General features: G+C 41.9%; 1 protein-coding gene across 1 annotated transcript; it reads right to left on the reverse strand.

Annotated features, from left to right (window-relative positions):
• Window positions 1-223: 223 nt before the first annotated feature.
• Window positions 224-11,221, reverse strand: AHSA2P. The gene is made up of 9 exons (XM_042789262.1): window positions 11,100-11,221; window positions 10,795-10,985; window positions 6,256-6,341; window positions 5,501-5,615; window positions 4,842-4,930; window positions 4,190-4,312; window positions 2,871-2,972; window positions 1,623-1,674; window positions 224-1,367 (listed from the first exon to the last, which is right to left on the reverse strand). The coding sequence occupies exons 1-9, from the start codon at window positions 11,177-11,179 to the stop codon at window positions 1,192-1,194; spliced, it is 1,014 nt and encodes a 337-aa protein (XP_042645196.1). The 5' UTR covers window positions 11,180-11,221; the 3' UTR covers window positions 224-1,191.
• Window positions 11,222-22,067: the final 10,846 nt, after the last annotated feature.

The raw sequence follows: 22,067 nt of genomic DNA on the forward strand, positions 1-22,067 counted from the left end.
ACAACAAACCTCACCTAAGTTCACGGGGGGTAACTGACTGCAAACTTGTCAGGGAAGACCTTGCCTGTAGAAAAGAGCAGCACATCTTTCTCTTCTGGCTGATGTAAGCTTAAGGGTGGTAAGGGTGCCACATACTGGTGTCCTGTAAAAATAAAATATATAGGACTTAACTTCTATACAGACTCACTTAGTTTGGCAGTGTCAGTTAATGGAGAAAATGAACTGCATGTAAAATCATGTACTTTATTGAGCCAACCATGTTTTCCAAAGGTAGTCTGCCCTTTTTGGGGCAATTTGTTTCAAATTGCATATTTAATTCATACACTTTTTATAAAGCATTTGAGAATTAAGTTATCCTTGCTAACCTCAATGTGGTTTAAGAGTAACAATTCTTTACTTCCCATAGCCCAACCACGCTCCTGTCAAACTTCTCTAACAAACAGTTGCTCACTTTAATTTGAGCTACAGAATGGCAGAGGGCCATAAATCAGTTAACAGGAAGGTTTTCAGAACTGCAAAAGGAAAGCATTGTTACGGTTTGTTTCTTCCAAAATAAATTTCACACTGAGGTCAAGTAAGGGAGTACAGTGCATGCAGACTCGCTAGTGGTAACCATCATACCAACCACAATTACATGACATTGTTAATCATTTTTCCCTAAAACTGTCCACAGAGTTAGAAACAACATCAGTCTGCAGTTGAAGCAGTCTGAAGAAATATTTGAAGAGGCTGTAAGCTATCTCCCCCCAAATTTCTTGAAAGAGCCAACGTATCAGCAGTTTTTCAAGCCCTTTCAGCTCACCTCTGATGGGAAGCCCATTTCCTGGAGGGGTTCAATTTTGCCACTTTATACAACGAATAATAAAGAACTGCAAATGCTTCCTATTGATTCATGTAGCTTACCTACTGCTGACGGCAGTACTTTACTGCAGCTGAATCATTATTACTCTCTGAAGTTGCAAGCAAGCAGAACAGAGAACTCTTTCCTCAGGTAGAGCTGTTTATATACATAGTCTGACTTATTCGCCAACCTCATTCACTAAAAATCCATAAATAATGCTTAAATTATATACAGTATCATATGGGTCTTTAGTCTTCCCACAAATAAATTACTTTTTAAAAAAAAAAAAAAAAAAACAAATGTTAACAAAGTATAAAAAGTAATGCCCTAACAAAACTACAGTGCTGTTATCATTCCATGTCATCTTTGGATTGCTGCAGTAAAATACGTATTTCTTCAAAATACTGCTTCTTCCAACACTGTCTTGTACTATCTTCATTAGAGACGGGAACTCCTTTGCACTCTAACTGCAGTTCTGTTTGAGCAGCCATGTCCTTGAAAGTCAAAGCAACCACTGCATAGTGTTCTAAAGGAAGAAAATAAGACATTTCAATAAAGCGTTTTTTAAAGGATTACATTTGTTGTTCCTAATTCTGTATCTGCTTTTGCCTGTGTCTGAGCGAAGCCTCTTTTCGCAGGTGCCAACCGCTGCGGCCATCAGGCTGTTCTCCAAAGACCACAGGCAAGTGAGCTTCCAGGCAGCAAGGCTGCAGCTGTTGTCACCTTTGTTCCTCCTCCTGCCAGCGTGGAGCCTCCATTAGAGGTCCCCAAAAAGACTCACCCTCAGGCCAGCTTCTACACCTCCACTTCAGGACAATTCTTTGGCTTGGGACCTGGAAGAAGGTTCTCCCCATTAGTGTTTGAGATAACTCAGATTACAGCTACTCAATGCTAATTCACCCCTGAAAACTAAGGAGAGGAGCATTCTCTTCTGTAATAGTAGGCACATGCATGTAAACAATACAACCATTGGGTTTTGTTTTTTTCAATAAACTGTTTTCAGCAAGCCCTCAGCTTTGCTACATTCCACCGTTTTGTTTTCTCTAGGGGAAAAGGTCAGGCTGATTGATTAGTTACTAAACATAAGCCACTAGTTTTCTTGCAGACCTTGAAATGGGCACCAGCAAGGGCCATGTTTTCACCTCAGAAATCTGTAAGCATGACAGAGCAGGCCCGTGATTTGCTGTTAAGCAATCCAGCCTGCGGAAAAACGATTTACAGCCTGCCACTGCCTCGCGTGGGAAGGCTTCAGCGTATGCATTCAGTCAGCTCAAGTCTGGGCCTGGTTTAGACCATTGTTTTCACTAAGCTGTTAGGTTTCTATTGTGACTGTTTCATCTAAATAGTTCCTTAACTAATTGCAAAGGTTGATGAATGTAACTGACTTCCCTCCACTTCCGCAATGGGATGTTACCACCGAAAGCCAATCTCAGGTGTAACAGTTCTGCAGTCTGTTTCCAAACGGAGCCCTTTCTGGAGTCAACAACAAATTTTTTTAGGTTGAATTATGAATCCAATGTCCCAAGACTTTGCTTTTTAAAAAACTGTCCAGTTGTGATACTTACTGCCTGTTATCTGGATGGATGTAAGATACCAAGTCTAAGCTCAGCAACTGTGAAAATGGTTTTTCAGAGGTTTCAAAAATGGAGCTGAACTCTAATTATCAATTTTCCCTTCTATTAGCCAGGGAGAGTGTAACATTTGCCCTGCTTAGAACAGAGATCATTTCTCCAGTTACAAGAATTGATACGGATTTGAGAGATAAACCTGCTTTCTCAATCCTCCTAGTAAAAAAGAGTGGTGCTGAGATTCCTCCCTCAGTGCAGGTCATGAGGTGGAGTCATTGCCTGCTCTTTGGATGGGGAAGGAAAACCACACAACATAATAGCAATTTTTGGGCTTCGAAACAGAGGAACTGAAGATGCGTTAGAGAAGCTGAAATGTCAGAAACATGCTACATTTTAGCTCAGAGAAGCAGCTACCACCCCTCCACTCCCCATTTTTAAAGTGCAAAGTAGGAGCTTTTTACCAATTCTGCATATTCACCGCTGACACAGCCATCGAACATCTGAAGTTTGCCTCCTTTCTCAGCTTCGATCACAGCAGGACATTTAGAAAACTTCTGTACCAACTAGCAAAAGAAGATTGCAGCATGTGTCAGTTAACTACCAATCTACAGTGACACATAATGCACCGTATTACGAGACAAGGGAGGTTTGCTGAAGAAATTAACTGAACTGTAATATACGTAAGAATCTTCAAGCACTAATAAGGCTTTTCATTTTATACAGCACTCCACGGAGATCTGTGGTCATAGCAGGGACCAGTGTGGTGACAGAATTAGAACAGACATGCTGAGAAACCAGTAGTGGTAAATACAAAGACCAGTAAAGACTCAGCTGTCTGCAAGGGGCACGGACAAAGCACCTACATACGTACACATACACACATAAGCTGCGACTGGCTGGTGTTAGATTTGGAAACGAGGGAAACAGAGCAGCAGCTCTAGGAAAGTGCAGAAAAGCTGCTGAGAGCCAGTGTTGTTTCCCAATAGTAGCACTGGGATTGCAATCTAAAGTTCTCTGATACCAGTCCAGGGTCTTTTGAAGGACACAAACCCTAAATTAGTGATATTTCATACGTTATAAGCAACAGCATCATCGATCACATCCAATAGTTAGCCAAAGTAAGCTGTGGATAACAACAGTGCCATGACCGAGCACTTTGGGCTCCTGAATGACAAGTGCCTCCATAAAAAAGCAAAGGTCTTCCTCACTACCAAAGGAGAGCGTGTCTGAGCTGCACACAAACTACATAAAGATGCAACTTCACTTTGCTTCGTTGGCTTTTCTTCCTATCAAGGTAACAGCTGGCAAAAATACCAGTCTGAGCCACGCTAATAAGCTCTCATTAAAAAAATAAAAGTGGAATGATCCTACTGCCACCTTCTAGTGCTTGCTGATTGCTATCGCAAGAACATGACCGAGGTCAGCTGCCTCGCCTCTGTTCCTCAGTAGGAGACCCCGCTGACACGCTGCTTCAGCAACCGTCAACTCCTTTTGCATTTTCACCACTGAAATTCCTCTGTGGCTTAAAAGGTGAAGCTATTCAGCAAAACTTGAAGAGCAAATGATGACAATTGGAATTACAAGTACTTTGTGAAGTTACAAAGAAAGGGCAGCTCATGAAGCCTTCAGCTTCTGAACGATCATGTCTCTCCATTTAACAAACTTCAGGAGTGTTATCTGCACTTAACACTATCAATGTGACACATTTATTACTGACACAACTGTTCAGATATAGCAGCATCCACATTACGCTGTGTTGCCTACTGAAAGGATCACTTACCTCCTTAGTTGTGAAGATGCTATAAAGTTCATCTGCTGGAGAGTTGAAGATTTCTCTCATAAGTATCTTCACTGTTGGAATTTTTACACCAACTATATCCAAAGACTGCGGTGACACGGAATCCTGCAAAGCAAAAAAAAAATTCACATGAATGAGTGCAAGATCAAACACTTAAAAGTTCTGGAATGGCAGTATTGTTGTTACCTGTGCATTCTTAAACATACAGCGTTGTGAATATATGTTAATTATACAACATACTTCCACTTTTATTTAACAGTCTTATTCATCAGCATTCACTAAATGATGTGAAAAAAAAAAAAAAACCTGAGTGTGTGATTCACGTCCTAGACACCTGAAGCTAACTGTACACCGGGGGGAGTGATCCTTGGAGGTGAATTCCAGCTTCACCTTGCTGAAGCGACAGCCGTTACAGAACAAAGTGTTAAGGGGTACATAAATGCTGCTGTCCTCCTGCCGCGCCTGGCAGACCCGGGCCCAGGCCCTGAGCACAGCAGTGAGGAGGCAGTTCCACCCCACAGGCTTTCACTTCTGCAGGTAATCACAGGAATATGCAATGGTTACCACAGCAAAGCCGCTAAGGACCTACATTTGTAGTAAAATTGAACTCGTACAACACTTCAAGCCAACATACTTGCATCGCGTTCCCACTTAGTTTTCTCTCAGCGGCCAGCTCCTGCCCAACAGGAGCTTTTGTTGGCAGAATCATTCCCAAGGTAAACTCTGTAATACAGAAAAACACTTTTCAGTATGAAATTGAGCTGTGCAGTCACCCTGACATTTTGATGCATGATGATGACTGGCCAAAACCGCAGTAAAGCTGTGGAGAATGGGCCATACAACTCCAGCCCAGTTTCCTCGCTCTACCCAGATGTTCTTACTAGCAACAGCCAAACAGCAGCATCCCTTAAAAACACAGAGTTACCTGACACAAAATTAGTAACGTTTGCCCATAAAGATCGCACCATCTCCACAAACTTCTGAACAGTACAGCAGAGAAATGAGAGGCTGGGGGCCGGGCGCTGCTTTGCTAGCCAACCCATCGGCCGGTGGGTCTGACGGCGATCTCTGCCGTCAGCAACACAACACGGCCCGGGGGGCTGCAGGACCTTCCAGACACTGCCCTGTTTGACAGCGGTAAAGGTCTTGACTGGTAGGACTAACTGGTTTTGTCTCAGCTGGTGACAATTAAAAATAAAACTAATACAAACCCAAGGACTTGTCAATATACTACCCATCTATTCAAGAAAGAAGACGGAGTAAAAACATACTTAACGTGATGGTTAAATTTACCTGTTTTAAGTGCTTTCAGATAATCTCTCAGGGCCTCTCTGACTTTCGTGGTTCCTTCAGTCCTCATAAGGTCCTTTAGAACATCACCATTCCCTTTCTTTTTGCTAACATTTATCTAGAAACAGAAAAATTATGAGATCTAAGCGGCATCTAAATATGAGCCTTTTGTGTTCTGGCAACAAAGGAAAGTATTTTGGCTTTGTTTACTATGTTCAGAGGACAGCTGCAATTTCAAGTTCATTATCTTCTCAGTTCATCCTACCTTTGCTAAAAGTAAGTCCTCTTGAGTTTTGACTTAAATAAAAGTAGTAGCTCATCTCCACAGTAGCTTAGTCAAATTCATCAAGTATAAACGGAGTTGCTTACTACACAGCAGAGGTTGAGGAATCTGTGGAAACCACAGTATCAGCTGCTGTACAACCAACAAGGAGATTCCTTAAGTTCTGAGGTTTATGGGAATGTGGTTTGTTGATTTTTTTTTTGTAAGACTACAACAAGCAGAGTTCTTCCCAAATTTGAAGTTAATATATTGTCACAAACAATAATTAGCAAAGAAAATTGTGCACATTCCTAGTAGGTAAATTCAGAGATAAGTCATTATTCCAGGTATAAGAAACTGAAACATGAAATAAACTATCCAAGTGTTATTATCCCACTTAATCACAGGATAAATCAAAATATGATGCCTATATGTTGATTAATGCTTTATTTAAGAATTCTGAACCTATATAGCCATATCAGTATTTCACACCTACCTCTGTATCATCTACCTCATTTTCTTCTGACAGGTTAGGAATTTCAACAGATCCCTTATGTTTCTCACCAGACTCTTTCACTGTACCTGTATTAACATAACGAATTCTTAAATGCATTATTAAAAACTATTTCCCCCATAGCAAGAGTTTTATGCTTGGAAATCAGTTGTACCAGAGAGTTACTTGAAGCAAGTTGCCTCAAATCTAATTTACAGGAACTAAATAGCAACCACAAGTCTCACGTGTCACAGTACCTTCATAGTAAACTGCTCTCAGAACTGTATTTTCCTCTATAGATGCATTAAGATATATATACATGCACACAGGTACACCTCACTCAGCACATTCTGCACAACCCTTCGGCCACCGCTCTCACCTTCAGTTGCCAGCTGTTCTGATACTCTCCACTTACAGCCTCAGGCTGCCAACACAGAATAAGACTCCAAAGGGGGTAGGGGAAAAATAACCTCCTCTTGCCCTACACTTGTCTGCACTTCATTTAGAAGCTCCCTAGAAGGCTAACTATTCCTTCGAGGGTTTGAAATGCTCCCAACACACAGGCATGTCACCATAAAGCATCTATATGTATAATGGACAGCTATACAGTTGAATTTTTTTAAAAACGGGAAACTTCACATGCAAATATTTTAGAACACTCGTTCTTACTCTGGATATACTGCAAACTGTCAGTAATCACCACACACATCAGAAAGAGTCTGCAAGAACAGAAACTACATTCCACTTCTGCATCCTTCTGGGCACGGGCCCACTGTCGCTTACCTACAGCTCCATACTCGGGGTCTGGGATATGAACCCCGTACTGTACTTCTCTGCCTCAGACCTTACAGCAAAAAGATTGAATTTAAGGTCTGCTTTTTTTTTTTTTTTTTTTTTCATTACGCTGAAGACTCTTCCCCCTTGCCTTGCAAAAGCATTTAGTTACATTAATTCACTATTTAGATCTTGTTAAAAATCTCTTTAGAAAGCGGTAGCAGAAACATGCAGTTCTACCCCAAATCCAGTTATATTCATCCTGGCTTATCAGCTTAGTTGTCAAAGCATTCAAAACACATCAAGCAGCTTTATCAATCTGTCAGCAAAACTCTAAAATACAAAGTACCCAGTGTTAAGCGTGACTGCAAAAGGGGAATTATCATGAAGGTTGATGTAATATTTCTTTGAATTCTCTCATCTTCAAGGGAACTTGCTAGATCCAGCTACTACCTGACATCACTCTCCCTTAATTCATTTTAACTACTACCCTCAAACGAACACCGTGCTATAGGGGGGCACTATACACGGTTATAACCTAACGTGCTACCAGGCGAGATCACAGTCAAGTACACAAATAAATGCTCAGATGTTTCTTAGCAAATAAGAGAGTGAATGACAGTAACACAAAGTGGAGCATGGTGCAAAGGTCCCTTTCTAGTCAGGAGCTAAGTCAACGACACAGAGCGCAGCACGCAAAGGTTGTTAGTCTGGAAGCAGACAACCACGTCCACACAGGGAAAGGCTAAACTGGGAGATCTCCCTCAGGCTTCCTGAAGTCTCCCAGGAGAACCTGTTAGCTCAAGTATGAGGCCACGTGAACCAGTTCATTATACAGCTAGAACACTTCTGGGCCCAACAAAAATCACATGCAGCCATCTCAATTTGCTCTTTACTGCTTTGCTCCAGCTCCAGGACTAGTACAGGCAAAACCATGCAACTTTGTCTTTGAAGATAGTAAAGCAAATCTTATTTTCAGCTACTCTCCCTACAAAGGAAGTGCAAGCGTGCACAAAGATTTTAGGAGCAATACACAAACCAGACTTCTATCCATTCAGCTAATTTTATTAATAATTTTCACAACTCTTAAAATAAAGATTCCCAAATAACACAGGCCAGACAACAAATTTAAATTCATAAAACCAGTAAAAAGGTCTGTTTTTTTTCCCCCTTCAAAAAACTGCCTGTCCATGGGATTAATGCAGATGGTATCTGTGCTGGACAGCAAAGATAATAAACAGCTGGGTGTTCAACATTACACAGGCAGAAGGTTGGTACAGCTTTGCATTTTCAGTATCACCATAACGTAAGCAGAACTATGACCTTCTTATCAAACAAACAATCAGATTATTTGTTTGAATCCCATGGGATGCCAATAACAGACCTAATAATAAATTATTTTTTTGTTTCCTGACAATCCAGTACTTTAGAAATTTAATGGTGGAAGCTGACGTCTAAAAAAGACCCACCTATTCACCCGCTGTTGAAACACCTGAATTTTAAAAGGAAATACAAATTTTCATAAAGCTTCCGTGCCAAAGTAAAATAATCCATTAAAATTCTCATTACATCTTTAAACAAATGACAGAACAGCCATTTTGTTCAATTTTAGTACCATTAATTACCCTCAGTTCCACACTTTCTTCTTGCTCTGTAATCTAAATTGCTATGGGCAATGTTTTTCCAAGACTGAACTTTCCAAACTGGCTGAAAATTTCAGGATATATATCACCTGTCCTTACACATCCACATTCTAATCATAGCTTGAACTCCCGGTTAGCCTAGAAGACTTGTAGAAGGAAATAATCACAGCAATTTATGCTTTTAGCAGTTGTCTGAACTCTCATTTCTAATTCAGAACTCTCAGACAAAATTATGGCTATCAAATTAAGAAAAAAAATCATCAGCCCCAGCTCTTTTAGAATTTCACTGTGTAGTAGCAAGGTTCTTTAAAACTAAGCTCTCAAAGACATTATCCACTCAGTGCAACACAGAACTAAGCGACGTACCCAATGCAACATCAGATTTGTCTATAGTTTAATGCTGAAGAGCATAAAGACCTAGTAGAGGAAAAATTAGAAAGAATTTGTATAGAAATACAATATACTGTGTCTGCCTATTTCTAGGCTTCTATTTCTACACTGAAATAGACCAAAAAACCTAACAAACTAACTAGTGTTTAAAACTTAGATGATATTAGCTTATTAAAAAAAAAAAAAAACAAAACCTGAAACATCGAAGAAATGATTGCAATTATTTAAACTGCACAACAGAGTATGTTTGCCTTCCTCTCTGTTAACACTTAGATCACAACTCTAAGTAGGTTCTTAGTTTACAACACACTTGCAACATCTGAAACAGTTAACTATCAATGTGAACAACAATAAATAAATGACAGTACTTCTTCAAGTCCCCTATTATTGTGGGAGCAGACCTCAATTCCCAATCTGTTCAGATAGGAGCACTGGTCTCTGCAGCGAAATAAACATTCAAGTTCCCATCAGCCAAACCAGGAAAAACAGAGTCATGAGGAACTGCATCGGAAAGGGCACACTGAAAAGGGGAAGTGCAAAATGCCCACCGGAGCAGCCAAGAGCATTACCTGAAACACCGATCCGGAGGCTACAGCCCTGCTTTGGGGCACTGGAATTAAGAAGGGAAAATTAAGTATGTCCCTTTGTATTCTCACCTACAGTAACAACTGAGGCCTGAGAAATAAGTACAGTATTTTGGGGAGGAACGGCCTGTCATTCGGCATTATGATATCCAGGTACAATTTCCCATGCAGGTGCTTTTTATCAGCTCTTACTGCAATGCAAGAGGCAGTCCACAATTTGCCATCAAGTTTTAGGCGTCTAATAAATGGGGAAAATTCCTTCATGTTACTAAAAGATACGTTACCAGGTTGGTCTGCAAATAAAGAGCTTGCCACAGGACAAGCACAGCAGAGGAAGAACCTCCAACAAGCAGATGCAGCCCAACAAAAATGCATGAGCACAGCCCCTGTTATCCCAAATAGTCAATAATTATTTCTAGTTTCCTTATTCCCAGTAAGCAGTTTCTTCCTCCTGTATTATCCTCAATGTAAACTCCACCAACTTTTTTGCAACATCTACACTTCTTAGGTTCTCCTGATTCCTGCTACCAACATGCATTAAACACACAGCTGTGATCTGCGCACACTAGGAAACTAAAACAATTCAACCACAGTGGTTATAAGCAAGACATATCTCATCACGATAGAAATATTTACTCCCTGCAAAGCGAAAGGAGTAATACTGTGCTGATATGCTGTTAAAACAATGCTAAGAAACAGTGTGTGGTACAAAAAAAAAAATTGGGTGAAGGGGGAAAAAAAGACAGGCTAGGGTTTCAAGCTTACTTTAAAAAAAACCCGTTTATTACAGTTCAGGCCCACGTGTCTCCTGCAACCTCTCTACCATTCACTAAAACATTCCTGCTTTTCCAACCCAAGGAGACAGTTTACTTTCCCACTTCACACTCCTGACCCCGCAGAGCAAATTCGCGGAATCACCTTCACAAAGGCCGCGCTAAAGTCGAAGGCAACCCCTCTCAACGCGCACCTTCCCTGGAAAGCTGGGCCCCCGGCCCCCGCGCTCCTTCCCCCCCGGGAAGGGCTCGGCAAGCCCGGGGGAGCCTCTCCCGCCGCAGGCCGGGGGGCAGAGGACGCGTCGCTGTCCCACGGCAGCCGCCCCCGAGGGACCGGGACCGGGGCATCGCCCCACCGACCGCCCCCCCGCCCCGTACCTTTCCAGCTGAGGCGCAGGTTCCACTCGTAGAAGAAGATGAGCTTCCCTTTGCGGCTGTTGCAGGACGCTTCGCCTTCCACGTGCTTCAGGTCGCTGATCTCGCAGCGCCCGGCCTCGCCCTCCACCACCAGCCCCACCAGCACCTCCTTCAGCTTCGTTTTCGACCAGCCGGTCGCGTCCCGCTCCGTCCTGGCCCGGGAAACGGGGCCGTTAAAGCGCCGGGAGCCCGCACACCCCTTCCCCCCCCCCCCGCCGCCACCTCAGGGAGCCGCCGCGCGCGCCGCGCTAACGGCCGCCCCTCACCAGTGCCAGTTGTTGACGTTGGTGGCGTCCGCGCGCTCCTCCACGATCCAGCGCGGGTCCCCCTGCCCCCACTTGGCCATGGCGCTGCCCCCACGGCCCCGGCCCCGGCCCCGCCGCCGCAGCGCCCGCCTCCGCCCGCAGCCCAACCGCTTCCGCCCGCCGGCGACCCAGCCAGAAGGTGCCAGAAACTTCCCCTCCCCCGTTGCTGCTCCGCTCCCCGCCGGAGGAGGAGGAAGGCGAGGCCGCACCGCCCTTCCTCCCCCCGCCATCCCCCGCGGGAAGGGGGCAGCCTCCCGCCCGTCCCCTGAGGGCCGCAGCCCCCCCCCCGCTCCCCGCGACCCCCTCTCACTTCTGGTGGGCAGCTCCTCCTCCGGCGGCGGGTCGCCGCTGCGGGCACAAAACCGGCCGGCTCGGCTCCTGCGGGGGAACGCGGGTGGGTGGGCGCAGTGCTCGGGGCCTCCGCTGCAGCCTGGGGGGAGGAAAGACACCAGTAACGAGAAAAAGCTTAGCCACTCTTTTCTAAAAAACTAACCCCGACGGTGAGACTTTGTGCAGAAGAACGGAAGAGAAACACTCCATCAGAAATAAAGACCAGGCATCACATTTGGGAATGGGTTTTATTGTCTTCCCCTTTGACAGAGTATTTAATTTGTCACGCCGTGCTAAGATAGTGCTGCTGCTAGGAAAGTAACCTTGCACTACAGCCATTCTGCTGCCCTACTGCTTTTTTTCGTTCTTGCCCATCTCTTCCGGCACAAACAGGAGTAGCAGGAATTAAAATCTGGATAGCGTTCCCATATTCTTATTGCTCATTTAATTCTGTAGTGTTCCAGTGAGTGTCACTGTGGTTTTCCTAAAAGTCTTCTTCATTAAGCATTGTTAATCATCAGGCTCCTCCTCATCTTCAGGCTCTGCGTCCAAAATAATTGCCACTTCTGAAAATTTTACTTCTTTAGTTTCTTTTTCAGGGGAGTGCATTGTGGGATCAGGTGTTAAGGAAAAAGCTGACTCTCGATTTCTGTCTGTCAGAAGGCAATCCTGCAAGAAAACATGAATAACCCAAATGAGGCAGAAAGCTGCAAATGGTAGAACATGCACAAATTCTAAGCAGTAGAAAGTTGTACAACTTGAAGCTTACAAGGAGAGCATCATTTTCAAGGCTGCAAGTTTTGGGAGCAGCACGTGAGAACCCTTTACACGTTCTGTAACAGGTGGGAGTCACCACCTCTCTTCCTGTCCTTCTTTCCAGCCGAAAAAGCCAATTACCTGTTTTGTTGTGAATTCTGCAGTGGGCTGGGCATCTACAATTCTAGGTTTGGCGTCTTGTTTAGATATTACATTTTCTTCACGTTCACTGTTGCAGTCTGGTGTCTCAAAGGAATTGCATTTCTCATCAGCCTGCAGTACGTCTTTGTCAGCATCAATTCCTTCGGTGTCTACCATGTTGCTAAATGCTAATATTTCCGGTTTCCTGAGAGAGAGTTAAGAGAATTACATAACACCTTGAGCCTGCAAATAGTTAAGTGACAAAAATCTTCAGCTCTAAACATGAGAGAAGCGTGTACACTGATCTCAAAATTACTGGGATTTTACCCAGGGGAACGTTAAGTAGCTTCTTGTATCCTGAAGGATTTTTTCTGCATAAGGCTTAACGATTTGCTAAAGAGTAAGTAGGAATTTGCCTTTGTAGTTTTCGATACAAGATTAAAAGGTATTAGCTTCCTTCAAGTGTAGAGTTTTTAACATATAATTGTAAGGGTTCTTAAAAATCAACCTATACGCCTGTAAAAGATACAAAGAAAATCCAATGTTACCAGTATAAATTAGAACCACACCTTTTGATATACTGTTTTTTATAAATCCGTGATATCAGCATTCTGCTTACACATTATTTGTGTGCTTTAATTTCTCAGCCTTTTGGACTTCCATTTCTGTGAGTTACACACAGATTATCAATTCCCTCCACAATTTCACTCACTTCTTAAACAAATACTGTTGCTTATTCTTTCTGAGATTGATGAATACCTTGAAATAAAATTGCTAATTCTTTTTGAAGACTGGCTTTACAGGTACTTTAAAACAGAACATGAAGTATTTGTGTCATAAATTGAATACACAACATTTATTTTCAGTATTATTCTGGGGATTAGTTTGGAGTATTTCCTATTTTTCTGCAGTGGTAGCAGAGTAAATGCCCATTGCCCTCTTGGAAATGTATTTGTTTTCTTCTACTATGTGGTCCTGTTGCCACTAAAGTTAGCAGCAAAACCGCCCTTGATTTCAGCATTCATGGGGTTAGAGAAGACTTAAGTGTGTATATTACAGCTATTTGTGCCTCCCTTCACAGTTAAAATTTTGGCTATCCACATTTCTCTGTTTATAAAAGTATTTGTTTCTGCTGTTGCTGTGTGACCAACACAAGACACAACCAACTGTCAGTTAGGTGGAGTGTGTCTAATATCTACAGTACAATGCCAGGCATTTTTATTTACAGCAAGTCTTAGGCAGTACTCCATGCAAATAGTAATTTATCAGAAAAGTATTTTTCAAGTTGACATTTAAAGTACACCTATCAGTTGTAACTCTAAATTGCATTGTTAAAGTAAAAATATGTGTACCTTTTCCTTCTCATAGTAAAAAGTACATATACCAGGAAGGCTATGAGGGTGCAGGCTAGCAGGACGCTGAGGACGATGGTTGCCGTGAGTTCAGGAGTGGCCGAGTCAGCGGGAGCCTCTTGTATGGCAGCAGTAACAGATGTTGAAAATATTTTCTCCAGTTCTGTTTCAATGTTACTCTTCTGCTCCCTAAGTTTTCTGAAGATAGAAGAGTAAAATGCTGATGATTTATCAGACTTCCATTTTGGCTTGAAGAATAGTGAAGAAAACCACAGAATACCACTCCCTGGTCTACCAACACCTTTTCCGAAGATTCAGACTTGTCACGTCTTTCATTCGGGAAAAACTGTTTTCTAGCAACCAGCCCTAGTGCTTATGAACTAAAATGCTGCAAAGTTGGTTCAATAACTTGGGAGGTCAGCATTCTCTAAATCCCCATCAAGGCAGCCACATACAGTCTTACAGATGCCAATAGCGCTTTTCTCAGAGGCAAATCATCCATGCGGAGTGCTCCCTCTGACCACAGGCTCCACGAGTGGTATCGGCCACAAACAATTACTAGCTTAAGAGAGGTGTTGAGTCTAGGAATCGTGTGTTTAAGTAGCAGCTGCCCTTCATAGAACGTTTGTAAGAATATGCGTTCATACCCCTGTCATGTTATGAAACAAATGTAAAACACACCGAAAAGGTAAGGTTTTAATCAGCATTCTGCAATTCTGAAGTGAAGGCAATATCTATTTTAATTATATTCTTTCTGATTCAGTTTTCTATAAAACTGACTTCTAAATATGTCTTGCACAATTAAAACAGCCTTATTCGTGTTTTTGACAAACTCTGAAAATTACATTTCAATAAATAATGGAAGCTGTCTGAACTCTAGAAATTCCATTTAAGCCTTGAGATAAGTCTCAGATAAACTGTTATTTGATCTAAACGTGTCCAGTCCAAGACATTAATAATTTTAAGGAAAACAAAACCTAGCTGCCTCGCTCTGTCACCCAGAAGACAGACTGTGTCATACAGACCTTTTTACATCTTGTGCAGATATTTCCTGGTTTGCCTCATCAAAAGCGATAATTTTTACATAGGTTACATCAGTGCTGCTTCTTGCTTTTCTTTCAAACTCACTGGAATAAACATCAACAATGTATACCCTCCAGGCAAGTTTATCTTCCAAGACCCTGCCATCGTATTAAGAAAATGTTTTAAATTAATTGGGCAATGACAAATTCTTTTACTCTAGACATTAAATGATAGAAAAGTAGTATAACACTTTGCAGATATTTAGTATTTTAATCTAAGCATGTAAAAATGCAGGATTATCATCAGCAAAGGAAGTAAACTATTTGCCCGGTATCGTTGAGTGATTGAGCAGCAGAGGAAAAAAAAAACTCCAGTCCTTCTCTTTATCTGGTAAGCAAAGATACTTTCGTTAGTATATAACTTTTGTACATAGCCTGAAAATTCTTAGATAGGTGCCTTTAGCATAACTGAACAATTAATTAGATAAAGGAAGGGTTAACAAATCCTTATACTTAGATTTCATAACCAATATTGCATAGTATATCATATATTTAGTCATGCTTTTCAAAGTGACATAGGGCTCATTTCATGCTTGACATACAGGCAGTGATACCTACAGAGTATTATCAACAGTAAAGGCGGGGAGGAGGGAACATGGGAGGAGGGAATATGAATGAGACCTTTAGTTTCATAATCCTCATTGTTTTCTTCTCCTTTTTCACAGATTTTCATGCTGGATCAGACCAGTGACCCAGTTAATCCATCACTGTGATAGCAGAAAGTACCAGCTGCTTTGAAGAAAGTGGCCCAGCAGCTGTAGGGTTTCCATTTAGTTTTTACCAACAAGAAACTGGTGCCATAATAGTGTCAACATCACAAACCCATTTTTCCAGCCTTCAAAGTGGTTTCCCCTCAAAAGTGCAGGACTCAGTATTTCCAGTGTAAATTTTATTTACGTGTAATCAAACAAAAGATCCCATGTCTTCATTAACATGCCAAAAGGGCCAAAACATGTTTGTAGTTGCAGCGTGGCCATCCACACATCACTAGCTAGCTAATCCCCTAGCACCATGTGGCTGAGACCATCTTGCGAAGCTCTGCTGCTGTGCTACAAGCGGGAGTTTTCATCTGTAGCAAAGGTGGGTTTGTGGCTTCTATCCTGTCTGTCTCCACATCTGTATCTTGAGCCTACGATCCATGAAAAACTTTATCCTAAGCTGTTAGAAATCACAGAAACACTGAGGTGGGAAGAGACCTCTCAGAATCATCTAGTCCAATGACCTCTGCCATTCATCTGCTCAGGCCAAAGCCTTACCAGATAAAAACTGGTAGATTCCTGTGAATTCCCTCAAATGATTCTGAACTACGTCAAGCTAAAGGCCTGGCTTTTCCTGGGCACCAGCTGTATCACCTCCCATGTAGGCTGTCAGACCCCTGTCTCAAAGGCAATCTAAATTTTTCATTAGATATTGTACCAGAATAAGCTTCAGAGTTTCAAAAATACCTTTTTACTTCAGCAATGTTTTTTTCAACAACATTGATCTTCTGATTAAGTACCATCATCACAATGTTGTTACTGGAACTGGAATCAACAGTTACCTAATAAAGAAAGAAATCACATGTAAGATTTTCTAAAGCATTTGTACCTCTCATAGATTGACTTTCAACAACAACAACAAAAAAACAACAAGCCTCTGCTATAAATTAATTGTTTTCTAAAAGTCAATCTTCATGCCAACATATTTTTCTGTCAGTGGAAATGGCAACCTTATAATTCTGTCCTGAAAGTATACAGTAAATACTGACAGTCTTACTGTACGGTGTTAATTTTTTTTTTTTTTTGTCATTACCAAACCTAGCCCTTCCTGTATACAGAGTTTTGACATGGAAGCAAATCAGGACTATAAATCTTCCTTACGTTGACTGTTGTCCGGGCTGTGAGTCTTCTTGTGCCTTTGTCTGCAGCTTGGACTTCCAGATAAAATGTTCCAGCCTTTCCTGCTACAGAAACTGTAAAAATGTGCCCCGTATTTTCATCGATGTCAAATTCGTTCGTTTGATGATTCACTAAGCTGTACAGCAGAAGTCCGTTGTCTCCTGAATCTGGATCTGTGGCCTGGGTTTAAAAAGCTGATTAGTGAAACTGAGGTTGTGGCTTTTGGCCTACACAGTGCTCTTCAGTCATTAAACTCTGCAGCTTCCACTTGTAAGACTGGAGTATCGTAGGATAGCGCTGTCATGTTTTTCCTCTTTGCACTAAACAAAATTTGGCACAAACTATCAGAATCAGACCAAGGGCATGAAAGGGGAAATAAATTTACCGTAAAGCCTGGAGGATTCTCCAGCTGCAAGCATAAAAGGAACAAGCTAGAACTGAGGGCTAACACCAGATTTAGAAGAACACGAGAGCTGCTCCATTTTGTAATTCATTTCCCATTTGGGTCTGATGGATAACAAAGTGGTTAACGGTGCCAAAGAGAGAACAGTGGTCTGTGCAGTATGTAATCCATAACAGCAGCATGAATCAGAACGGAACGTATAGCTCTGCCGACAGACTGACTGGTAGGGCAGGTATGCACCAGTTCCCTAAACGCCCCATGCTTCACCGGCGTTATGTTAAACCTGGATGATGGGCAGAATCTGCCTCAAGCTTTCAAGAGCAGATTGAACAGCTTCTTTAACCCAGTTTAACTGTGGGAGAAATCCCAATCTTTAAAAAGATTTCTGTCCTCATGAAGGTCACAGAAAGATACTCTACCTGAACTGTAATAACTGGGTACTTGTACGGGACAGAGTTTGGTATCCGAGCAGAGTAGGCATTATTCAAAAATGCCGGCTCTTCATTTACATCCTGCACTGAGATCGTCAGCATTGCCACGTTTTGAGCAAACAGGCCTATTAAACAAACACAAGTTAACTGCAACAACAGACACCAGCAAAGCACAACTTTCGAAGGCCAGGCTGGGCTGCGGCTTTGCAGCGGTACCTCTGCTGCGTGGGAGGAAGAAGGAGAAGAAGGGGAACGGCAGCAGGGACGTGCCCAGGGGAGCTCTATCTCACTCCTCCCGGGGCTTCGGCGAGAGCAGGCAGCTCAAGGCAAAAGGCAATGGCACTGCTCCTCTCTCAGCCCTCTCCAGCTGGCTGTGCTGTACAGGTGGGTTCCTCCAGCTCCTGCCGAGGGGGCCAATACCCAGCTATTACATTCTTTTCTGAGGCCGCAGTAGGGCCCTGTGAGGGTTTACACCCTTGGAGGAAGGCTGTTGGCTTTTCTCTGCACAACCTTGACCTTCAGCTCTTCATCTTTGACATTAGACTTTTCCAGTTAAAGAGAATCATGATTCCTGTGTTGGGTTGACGTGACAGAAGACGTGTTCATTGCCCCCGATTTAAGTTGGAACATCCTTCAAAGCAAAAAGTTACCTGAACGCTGGACTTTTGGGGCAGATGACAGATTTTCATTTGCTTCAATTAAAATCACATACTGAGAAACTTCCTCATAGTTCAAATTAATTGCTGTTCTCAGCTGACCACTTTTTGGATCCAATCTAAAATGACCTGAAAGGAAAAGCATGCACATTCGCTGTTATAGCTACCATGTCACTTGCATCCCTCCTACCTCTTGTGTTTTAGTTGTTCTTAGGATGTTTCTGTGGGTCCTCTGCTCTTAAGAATGTGAAATGCAACACGTTCACCAGCTGAGCAGCAAAGGCATCACAGCTGGGGTCCTATCCCAGATCAAACAGGCCTTAAACACGTAAAGGAGCAACATACTCGGAAAACAGAACTGAAGCTTCCTTTTTCACCAATTTCCAAGTTTTTCTCTCAGTTTCTAATTATTTCCTTTTTCGTGTGCTGAACAGAGTCACAGCACAGCTGCAAAAGATGAAGGAGGCCTGGTGCCTTGACATAGGTGCAAGTGCAAGGAAATGATAGACTAACAGTAACCGGCAGAGAGGAAGCTGCTTGCTAAGAACAACTTATATTTTGGCTCCTTCAGCCTCCAAATTATTCTAACTTAAGACTACAGAAACCCGTTTTCTAGCAAGTTACCTCCCCTTCTTTAGCCAAAGATTAACAAAGCCTGTGATGAAGAGCTCCGAAAGAAATTCTTTGCATGCGTTCTTTTTTTAAAATAATGTCACAAATTTTTATCCTTGCTCTTCATCTCCTCATTTACATACCAGCAACATCTGCCACACAAAAGCCAGATTATTCTGTTACCTTAGCTATTTTAACTCATAAGGGAAATAGTACTCACCTTTTTCATTGCCAGATACAACTGTATAATCAATCGGTTTTCCTAAAGTTTCAACCACAGTAAAAGCGTAAATTAAGTAATCCACTCCTGTGTTTTCCAAAACGGAAATGCTAATATAGAAAATAAATGATAAATCACAGTGTTAAATTTCCCAGCAGTTGTTGCACTGGCTCTGAATTTTAACGCTTTAAGAGCAAGTTGTCTTTGGAGAATCCTGCCCCCTCCCCTCTAGTTGTTTGCCAGAGCTCGCTGACATTCAGAGCACAGTGCAAGCCTTACTTTTCTAGCCAGACATTTGTTTATCCATGAGTGAAGAATAAAGAAGAATGTTTTATTAGTGTGCAAGAGAAAAGAGACAAAAAGTCTGGCTTGATAAGAAATAAAAGGCAATGCATGATAAAGAAATAAATAAGCAAGCTGCACAATAAAGAAATAAAAGGTAATGCCTCGCATCACGTTCACAGACCCACAGGCACAGCAGAATTTCCTGGACATTCTGTTTAAAAAAACCTGATGTCCTTTCTTCTGCATAGAAGAATATGCAATTTTCAACTTCACTGTGTTTTCCACTACCTAGAGAATATGTACCAGTTAAATAACTTAATATGAAAGCCTCACCTGATTTCGCTCTCGTTAAACTGAGGAACAAGTGGACGGTTGTCAAACACATTAAGAGTTATCATAGCAGTGTCATTTAAAGATGGAGAGCCTTTGTCCTTAGCCATCACTGTTAAATGGATCTCTCCAGATCTAGACAGGTTTCCAGTTGTAATTATTTTCCCCTCACTTGTATCTTCTATCAGGAAGAATGGACTGAAGTTTTGATCAGGGAGGATGGAGTACTCAATAAGGCCATTTTGCCCCTGCCGTGAAAGGAACACAACTTCATGTAACTACTGCTTGCAGGACCACATTATTTCAGTGCTCTGAGTCCCATAGTACAGACTCACTGGAATCTCAATATTTCCATGTTTAAATGGACAGAATGCCAGAGGTATTTTAAATAAATAGAGAGAACCAGGCTCGGACCTACTTTGTGCTTAAGCTGTAACACAAGAGCAGCAGCAAAGGAAAAGGCCAATGGGCAGAGCTCCCCCCCTCTACCCCCCAAATGAATTTTGATGTTCCAAGATCCAAAAGGATTCCCATAGCAAAACTAAAGAAAACTACATGCACTGGGAGTACATTTTAAAGGGTGGGATAAACACTAAACCAAGATATTTGACAATGTCTAAATGTCTCTAGTGAATTTATTTCGAGAATGGTGAATTTATTATTCTGAGAATGAAAATTTGTGGTTAGCTATGGTAGGATGGGTGCCAATACAAACACAAAGCAGAAGACAGTTTACAAGCAGTTGGCCAGTTATGCAATAAAAATGTGAAAAAAAGATCTCTAACAAAAGTTAAGTATATAGGTAGAGGAGGACCAAGTAGTGAGAGTCATCTAAAGGTGTGACGTTAATGAGAATAAGCCAAGGTCCCTTAGACCCTTTTTGCACCTTGAGGAGAAGCCCAGCCTCCACACTGCTATGAGGGCAAGCCCTATTCCTGCCTGCCACAGGGCAGCTGGACACATTTTTTTCTATGCACATCACTTTCCCAAGACAAGCCATTCTGACAAACCTTCAGGGTTTGCTCTATTGCACTTTGCTCTGTATTTCTCAAAAGCATTGTATTCTGTCCTCCCATGGCTCTGCAGCAGCAGGATCAAACCCCACCATGAACATCTGTTGTCACTAAGTAATCTGTGGATCTAGAATTATTTCAGGAACAGCGAGGAATAGAGACAGTGTCTAATAATTTTCAGAGCTGGACTCTGCCCCAGAACCCTGAAAGGATGGCACAGGGAGGATGAGTGCCACGCTGCATGGCAGAGGACCAAACATGCTATCTGCAGGGTGAGTTTCATTATGGTCTCAATGCAGATCTCACAGAGTCCAGCAACTTGCATCAGCAATTTCACTTTCTATATAAAATCATTGAGAAGGATGATTTAAAAAGGGGGCATTAGATTACTTGCCACTAGATTCCACAGATGCAGCTATTTTAACTAAAATTATGCGTGAAGAAATGAGAAGGCACCTGCTCCACCTATTCTGTCGTCACTTTTAGGTGTTTCATCTTTTAAATTATATAATTAGTAGTGGTGGTAATCTGGATGACAACTGGATATTTCTGCCAGTGCCTGAGTACTACTTGATGGATGCAGTACAGATACATCAAAAAAAATTACTTTAAAAACTGGGGACAGAGAGACTTAGCGGTGGTACCACACTTCAGAGGTGTTTAGTAAGCAGACATTTCCATGTGCAAGCCAGCTATATGATGTTTAGCTTTTACAGAGTATTCTACTTCACAGGTTCAAATAACTTCACAGACACTAAATCGCTTCAGTCTTTGTATACTTCTGAAAGACTGGTACAACTCCATATAATAAGGGGGAAAAATGAAGGCAAATATAGCTGAAGAAAGACCAAAGACAGGGAGTACATCAGTGTCAAGGCAGAAACATCAAAAGTCCTAATTTCCAATCCGCAGTGCTGTTAGTCAATCAGAATTCATTTTCTGCTACATTTAGTGTTTCATGCCTAGAGAATGGAGGAAAATATACTCGGGCTGCGGCTTAAAGCAGTGTCAAAATCAAACAGGAGTAGTTACCTGATCTTTGTCGGTAGCACTCACAGTTATGACATGAGCACCTACAGGATTAATCATGTTCATAGAAGTGGAATAAGAATTCTGAGCAAATACTGGAGCGTTATCATTCATATCAGTCACTAGAATAGTGACATGAGTAGTTGCCTAGAAAACAAAATGGTTTCATGCATTTTAGAATATTTAGAATGTCTTCCTTGGTGATTTTTTTTGTTATTTGCATATGCAACAAAGTATAAATTAGACTTTGAAAATGCTGTAGTAAAATATTGTGTTAGATTTTATTTTGTGAAGTCAACGTCAGAGATCACTACAGGGTTTTAATACAAGAGAGGCAGGAATTCAAATGTTTCAGTAGGATTATACTTCTTGAAAGGAGTAAGAAAAGGATACGTTTAGGAGGCCAACATGT

Source organism: Tyto alba, unplaced genomic scaffold, assembly GCF_018691265.1.
Source record: "Tyto alba isolate M040663 unplaced genomic scaffold, T.alba_DEE_v4.0 Super-Scaffold_16, whole genome shotgun sequence".
Taxonomy (NCBI): domain Eukaryota; kingdom Metazoa; phylum Chordata; class Aves; order Strigiformes; family Tytonidae; genus Tyto; species Tyto alba.